The following is an 8,833-nucleotide window of genomic DNA, read 5'->3' as shown; positions in this document are numbered from 1 at the left end:
CTGTAAAGGTGGAGCTAATTTTAATTACTTTAAATACTGCTAGGTAGCTTTCCCTATATTAATATATCGCCATTTATTAATTAACTTATAATTTGTATGAATAATCTAAATCTGCAAAGTAACTAGTGACTAAAGCTGTCACATAAATGTAATTGAGTAAAAAGTACAATATTTGCCTCCAAAATGTAGTAGAAGTATAAAGTAACATAAAATGGAAACACTCAAGTAAAGTACCTCAAAATTGTACGTAAGTACAGTACTTGAGTAAATGTAATTAGTTACGTTCCACCTCTGAAAGGGGCTTATCATCTGTATGTATGCACAAACTATATGGGCATTTGTGTTATTGGCTTGTTGCATGTAAGTACACAGACATCAGTGGATGCTGCGGCTGTGCTTGACCTCCACTCTTATCTAACCAAGGACAGATCCCCTTGCTGGCTGGAGGGAAGAGGAGACTAAGGCTACAGCAACAGCAGGACCACACATGCACTCCAAACAGAGATGCTGCATATCGAGGGACCAAAGAGGTCAGACTTCAACACTGATAAAACACCACCACCCACTCCAACACTGATAAAACACCACCACCCTGCCCCGACAGCATCAGATAAGCTTTAGAGGGAAAGAGAGGAGGCTAATGAGGGACAATGTTATCACACCTGATGTGTGGAAGCAAACAGTTGCTGATGCAGCAACAGAGACGTGCTCTTGATTGTGATATATATTGCAGAAAGAGGGTTAACTTATACAGGCTGATACAAAAAAATCACTATGATGATATATTGCAATATAGTTTTTTTCTCACTATAGATTGCATGCTGTACTGCCTTGTAATATATCAAAAAGCTGAACTTACATCTGTGTCAGGACCCTTGTCGGCTCCAGGACAGGAGAAAGTGACGAACTCATGGCACCGTTTGTGGACCACAAAACAGCACACTGACAGAAAAGAGAGAAGACAGTATTACAGTAACAATTTATGATACAACATTGCACACATAAACCGCCAAATCTGCCTCTTACGGGAGCAAAATATAAACACGCAAAGTATGATATTTTTATTCTGTCTGGTGTTTTGTGACAAATGGTTGAGAAATAGAGGGAGAAAATGAAACACAGTAAGCGAGAGACTGTGCATGTAAATTATCATCACTCAACCTTGAAGTGAGTTTGACAAGCCTCTTTTATACAAACACACAAACAAATGCAGACAAACAGACTCATATGCATGTGCGCTCCTACACTCACACGAAAAATGTCACTATATGATCTAATGCATTCTGCAGCCGTCGGCTCTTTACAATCGGTTGGGTTGATGCCCATTGCATCATCGTCTCCCACCACACTTGGATCCGCCTCTACCAAAAGTGTCACTCAACGTGACATGGCTGACATGACACCCGACGCTGCTCTCACGTCAGCGACAGTTTACATTTGGACGCCGGCGCAGATCTGGGGGGAAAGCGTGGACATCTGCGACAGACTGACTCTCACTCTGTGTACCCAACTGTATTTTCTTCCCTGCCATTGTTTGAAATTCCTCATTCTTTCTTTCTTTTTTTCATTCTCACACAATCTGTCTGCTTCGCTCATTGTCAAGCTGCCTGCTTGTTCATGTGCACTTTTGTGCTCTCCCACCATTGTATTTGTGTGGTTTTTGTCTCTTACTCTGCCAACAACATCACAGTTGCCAGACAATCTGACGGCCATCGGTTGAACAAGTGAAATTTGTTTCCTGAGAAGTCCAAGAAACAGCAGGGGTTTCGACTGTCCATGCAAATGGCTGTGAGGATAGATAGATCATGAATATGAGCGTTGTATCATCAGTATTTTCAGTATAATGATTGTTTCCATCATCACAATTCTAATCCAACCCTAATACTCACTACAGCATTTCTCCCTGTATATGTATGTGAGAGGTGAATATTCCCTCGATTCTGGTGTAGTGCTGAGCCAGTGGCAGCGTATGAATTCATCTCTCTCAGTAATAAAGACAAAACAAGGCAGAGGGGGAAAGGAGGGGGATAAAAGCTCAGCAAAAAAGTAGCCCATGGTGATTTATCCACGCTCTAAAGTTGTCATTTGTGCCATTTGTCATTTTCATAATGCACTGCACACACAAAAACAGAAGCAGGCTGCAGTATACACAGGTGTAAAGCCAGGTGGCGGAATTTTCTAGGACCCTGGAGACTGACTGCCTTGACGTCAAGGCACCTAACCCTAACCCTAACCCTAACCATTGCCTAATCCTAGTGCCGCTTCAATCCTTCCAGGCAGCGCTGCCTGGAAGGAGACGTTGGGGGCTTAAAACACAGATAAACGGTCAGGTCGCTCAGAGCCGCTTGCATGACTATAAACTCTTAGTCCTCTTGGATCAAGTCATTTGGTAATAAAATGTGGGAGTTTAATTAAATTTCAACACAAAGTAAAACAATAAATAAAAATGCTACACACCCCATCAAAAATGGTTTATTAGGAAAAGAGGCCTCTCCGTTACCTCGAGCAGACTGTTTTTGTAGTTCACAAAGACAAGGAGAGCAATGATTCTTCTACAGTAATCAGTTTCAGAAGTCAGGATCTCCCAGATACTTAATCATTAATACATTAATCATATCAGTTGTAAAATATGAGGTGTAAAAATCAATAGGCTACAGTTTTATTTCAATGTGTCGGATACATATCTAAACATGAATTATGTTGAACATTAATAGTCTATGTTGAAAATCAAAACAGCTTGTTCCTCAACAGCTGTGATTACAGATTTGAAATTAATCTTTCATATTTAATTACTTTAGTTGTAATATTGTAGTTTTTTTTGAAAGCCAAACATGGTATCGAACCCCCAATCTCAGCCAGCACAATAACGTAACATTTAAGGGCCTCTTAAGACTCAGAAAAGATGCAAAAAACAGACAGAGTGAACAAAACCAGTGCTGAAATCCCTTTTTATTGCCTGAAGTGTTTTCAAAAAATTGGTTTTTTCTATCTGTCACTGCAGAGTATATCAGCAATTGTTTTGGTGTATACCTCGGAGTATTCATTCCCACTTCCCACATCCACCTCCAACTCGCCCCACAGTCAAACTTTCAATCGTCCCAGCCCACATCCTGCCCACTCTGCTGTCAATGGAATAAAAAAACATTTTCTTACATGCAAAACACATGAAATCTGTTGTGCGTATTTTCATCTTCTCTGCTTCAATTCTGTGACAAACCTTTACTCAGCAGGATTAACTCTGAGTGCAACCATCAGGGTTCTCTTTTCCTCCCTTCAGCCTACTTACAATATGTGAATCACGGGCGTAATGACGTCCTTACTTCTTCCTCTCCCTCCATCCATCAGCACTCCTCACACGCTCAGCAGCCACGCACCCACTCATCCATCGCTGCCTGTGTTTAGTCCTGATCTCAAACCAGCTTGAGTGCTGGTGCTGTAGTGTGGAGCTGAGCAGATGGACTTGACACTGATCTCAGTACAGAGGTGAAGAAGGGTGGTTAAGCTGTATATAATGGAAGAAATAAATCTAGCTTTAGACTGTGTGTGTGTGTGTGTGTGTGTGTGTGTGTGTGTGTGTGTGTGTGTGTGTTACCCAGACTTATACAAGACAGAGACAGTGTTTCTCTGTGACTATAATCCCTGGCGTCAACTCTCAGGCGCATGCAAACACACACACCCACACACACACACACACACACACACACACACACACACACACACACACACACACAAACATTAATCTAAAAGCTGTTTTAAGAAAGCAGGAGCCAATATGCTGCTGTGGCTGAATAACAGTGGCAATCTGGGGACTCACAGGATGTTACTTGCAACCAACCAATCAGGAGGAAGGCTGTGAAGACACCTTACATTTATTTACACCTGCTTGCTAGGTGAGAGACAAAAAGAGGAAGAAACACATACAAAGAAACCTGGGGGAGGACTTAGATTAACAGTGTTTTTTGTGTGACTTTAATGCTAATATAATAAATCTTAGGCACAGGGATCTCACTGGGAAACTCAGTAGTAAGAAGTGTCTCCAGATGGTTTAAGTCCTCTCAGGGAGAGCTCTGTGAAGCAACAGGAGCAGAGGTGACACAGTGGCATACTGTATCGTCAGGGATATAATGATGAATTACTATGGGCTTTGTTTCACCAGTCTAATTTCATAAGCATAAACTAGATAAGGGGGCTTCGGCATTACAAAGCAGCTTACACAATACAAAGGCTTTCTTGTGAGTAAATGTGTGTGTGGGAAAGAGGAAACGTGCATTATACCCTATGTTGGTGGGCATTTTGTGGCATGTTGTCACACTACTATACACTGCAGCATTTCTCCACCTCTCCATCCACATCCCTATCTTTCAACCACGGATCCTTTAAAGTGAGGATTTATCCCGGGCTAATCTGGTGAAATTGGTAATCTACCGGGCCACTGTTAATAGAATTATGCTGTGCTGTTGCCAAGATGAAAAGCTTGTGTTGGAGATAAGGGAGAGGGCAGAACACCTGCAGCGGTGGACTAACTCAATACCTTCCAGACACTTTCAATTGATCCGGGCCCCCAGAGTGTATCTGAACACAAAGGGAGCTGAGGCTTTGATCCGAGATCCACAGGAGGAAAAGAGGGAAGGGTGCGAGAGGACGATGAATAGGCGGAGAGGGATGGAACAAATCCACCGGGGTTAGGGTTCCTATGACTGTAGACACATGGATGTTGAAAGAATGTTTTTATCTGCTCAAACAACTATTGTACTCTTGCATCTGCAATATTTTAGCACCAAAATATTGTTGTGTTGAGGTCACCATCTGGAAATTATGCACAAATTATTAATTGTGCCCCTCTTCTTGCCATACACTTTAAATAAACACAGACAGTGTGTAAAATGCTCTGTTTCCCTCCTTATTACGGCTCTGTGGTCTTTCTCTAAATTGTTTGTCATTTCAGGCAAGAAAAATGGCTGTAGGAGAGGAGAGGCATGGAGAGGGTGAGGGGGGTGTATTTTCCTCTCTTGGCTATTTTTAGGCTTGATTCTGGCCAGGGCTGGAACAGTGTGTACTGAACCCCACTGTGGTGGAGAAGTGAGGGAAGACATTTTCTCTACACCGCTCTACACCTGGCCAATGGACACTATAAATACACTGATAGACAAAGACATATCTCAGGGAAACGTGAATGTGCGCGTACAGTGAATGATGAGTAAAAAGCTTTTCCTCTGTAAGTGCTGAATGAGAGAGAATGGTACAATGGGCCTATAGAAGTACTGTATCCTAAATACAGCAGAGAGCAGTACTCCAGCCTGTGTCAAGTTCTCATCAAATTTTAAATTTTCAGTTCAAAGAGAAACTATATCTGTATGGTGTTTACCACCCTGGTCAGTTCCACTAGCCTTCTGCTCTCATGATTGAATCTGTTAAAGCAGCAAAACAGCAAATAAGAAGAGCATATTTCATCTCTATCCTGCACTTGTTTATGTCCATACTGTGAATAAAAATGTATCTTTCCACACACTCTATGTCAACATCACTATAGAAGTATAAACATTACTTAATACATGTTATTATATATATAAAATATATATATGTATATATACACGTATATCTCTTCTAGACGTCTCTGACTTCAATAGTGCGACCTCTGAACTGCTGCCATTGCAGTGAGTGACAGTTCTGCGATTTTCCAGGGCCACAGGTCACATAACCCTTAACCACCAGCTTGAGATCAATGGCCAGGGACCACAGTTGGAGTGACTTGACAGTTAAGATAACCAGAGAGTATACAGAAATATGTTATATTTTGTGCAGGATGATATTTCACTTTGTATTTTTATTTTATATTTTTTAGTATTTTGTCCTGCATTTCGCTAAAGGGTAATTACACCCATTTTCAAAATGTATACATGTTATTCCTTTGGTCTAAGATAGTCCAAAAATATTAGTAAACATGAACAACTCTCTCTCAACTCCATAAGCTAGAGTGCTAAAACTCAATTTTGTTATGTCATCAAATATATGGTCCGGAACTGCTTCATAGACAATGCATTTGGAAAGACGTTATAGATGACGCTGGGAGCACCCAGAATAATGTTCTTGAATGAGTATACTCTATGGGTACATTTTCTGTTTCAGAACTGAGAACACTACAATAGACTATTATTTTGTAATACTTCTCTGTTTTTTGGAGAAATACGTCACAGAATTTGAGGCAAGGTGGGTCACCTTCAAATTCCCTATGCGGTAAAAAACCTTGTCCAAGTAATGGCAGATTGGTTCACAGTTAAAGACGCTGTAGCAGAATAAATTGCCTCAGTATATCACAATATAAGTCTCTGTCCTTTTCCCACCACCGTTGGGAGATGAAGTATGTTTTATATATACCGGCAAGCAGTGTTTGCCTGAAGAGGGAGGAACTGAACAGAGCTGCAGCTACAATAAAGGCCTGGAAACTCAATTTCAGCACATACATTCAATTATGCATGCTATAGGCACACAGAGGACAAAGACATAAAGTAGGGACACAAACAGTGACCACATGACCTTGAAAGCAACAATGAAACTACACAAAAACCACTGATGGACTACATCACAAGAAAAGACAGGAAGAGATGGGAATGGGAGACAGAATAGAGCAGACATGAACAGAAAATAAACTTTCTTCAGGGCACACAAAATTAGCAAAACTTCCCCAGAACTCTGTTTGTGTCTGGCCTGTATGAATATGAATGTGTTTGATCGTTTATATGTGTGCATTTATAAAGAATTATGCAATTTCTGCATGGGAGCGGGGAATTGCAGAGAACAGAGTAGAAAACCTCAGGGGAGATTCAGCACAGTTGGGATGCTGCTCCGTTTTTAACAAAGCAAAACAAAGCAATCGTCACAAACTCCCTGAACAGTTACAGAGGGAGAAAATGGGGACCTCATAACATCCGATTGGTTGAGAGAAGATGGGAGGACTTTCAGTGGAGTTCAAGGAGAATTTGGCCTTGTCAGATTGCATCACAGCGCCTATGTTGTCCTCTCTCTCCTCCCACACAGCCCTGCAGGTTGGCAGGAGATGGCAGCTATCACCTTGGCTCCGTGTCTTATGAGTTTTGTGTTTGATTATGCATGTCTGGATAGCGTGTTACAGCTGTCCCAGACAGTGGAGACGATGTCCCCAGGGTGCATGCTTATTTTTTTTTGCATGTTTCATTTCTTTTTCTCACTTTCTCGTCATTTAGTACAAACACTTAACAGCCACACTGCATTGTTTTCCCCCTATCTTCAAGCCAGCAACAATAAATCTCTGTGAGCATTAGGATCTCATTTTTAACCATGCAACATATTGTACAGACATGCATGGTTCCCAGAGGATGAATCCTGACTTTGATCCTCTGCCTTTTCCTCTAGCGTCACCATCAAGTTTACATTTTTTATTGACATATCTCTGTCGGATGTATTACTGTGAAATTATGGCACAGACCTTCATGTTCCCCGGAAGATGAACTATTATAACTCTGATCCCCTGACCTTCCATCCAGTGCCATTATTAGGTCAACATTTAATGTTGTCCAATAATTTTTTGTATTGTATTTATGACCAAATACTTTACAAAACTAATGACATTCTTAACAGCCTCAGCTGTGTTTAGTGCTTTTAAGCAAATGTTAGCATTCTAACACACTAAACTAAGGTGGTGAACATGGTCAATTTATACTTGCTAAACATCAGCATGTCATTGTGAGCATGTTAGCATGCTGATGTTAGCATTTAGCTCAAAGCACCCTTGTGCCTTGCAAGGTCGCTAGCCTGGCTGCAGACTGTTAGTCATGTTTATATAGAGTAATAAGTCATTATTTTCCATGTCATTAGCTGCCCAACACCCCTGGAATAAATTTCTGTATGCAGAAAAACAGAGATATATGCATGCCAGTTAGACATAAATGAACACATGAATTATCAGATATGATACACACAGAGACACACACACACACACACACACACACACACACAGATGCACGCACGTAGCTCATACTCACACAAATACACACAGTCTTTGCAGCGCTAATAGTGTTTGTATTAAGAAATGGCCACAGGGGGACTGGATCAATTAATTTAAACTACAGGTAGGAGTGTTCGGCTGCCAGACATCTCTGAGTTACACAGGGGAAATAGTGATACTGCCTCATGAATTAAATATGACTCAGCCATCGACACACACATATACACATGTCGACGCATACACATACGAATACTTGTTTATGCTTTTGAGCGCACACAGAGACATATGCACATATGCAGACGGAGGCTCATTTTAACACACATACATACATGCATAAACATTCATTCACTACCTATGCTTTATTTCTGTCAGACAAAACGGACACACAACATACAGTTTGTCACTTTGTCTGGTTCTCGTCTCCTAGGCTTCACACACACACACACACACACACACACACACACACACACACACACACACACACACAGGCAAAAGGCAAAGGTCACAGCAAAGTCTGAGGCTGGTGCCTGGGGACATGCTGATACCACACATCAACATCAGAGCATCTTCCACTCCTGCGGCACTGCATGTCCTAGACTAATATGTTTGGGACCAGTGAAGTTGCTAAATTTGTCTCAGGACACTTTGAAACATAAATACCACACTTTTTTTTTCTTCCTCATTTTAGTCACTTTCCATAAATTCTCCCACAGGTCTTGTTTTTCATCTTTTCTCTGTCTCCCGTCTTTCACGTTCTTGATCAAAGACAGAGATCAAAAAGAATTGTTCCATATCAACAGTGACCTTAATGAAAACTCACTCCTGTGGTAGAAAAAAAAAACCTTTGTAATA

At 41.2% G+C, this 8,833-nt stretch overlaps 1 protein-coding gene across 1 annotated transcript in view; it reads right to left on the bottom strand.

Moving 5' to 3' along the window:
• The window catches only part of prkcab (protein kinase C, alpha, b), a 106,054-nt gene that overhangs the window by 72,892 nt on the left and 24,329 nt on the right, over positions 1-8,833 (bottom strand). The window contains exon 3 of the mRNA XM_028600706.1: positions 860-942. Within this exon, the coding sequence (XP_028456507.1) occupies positions 860-942 (83 nt within the window). The remainder of the gene's footprint in view (positions 1-859; positions 943-8,833) is intronic.

The sequence above is a fragment of the Perca flavescens genome, chromosome 15, assembly GCF_004354835.1.
Source record: "Perca flavescens isolate YP-PL-M2 chromosome 15, PFLA_1.0, whole genome shotgun sequence".
Lineage (NCBI taxonomy): Eukaryota > Metazoa > Chordata > Actinopteri > Perciformes > Percidae > Perca > Perca flavescens.
This window is presented reverse-complemented; position numbering and strand designations above follow the sequence as displayed.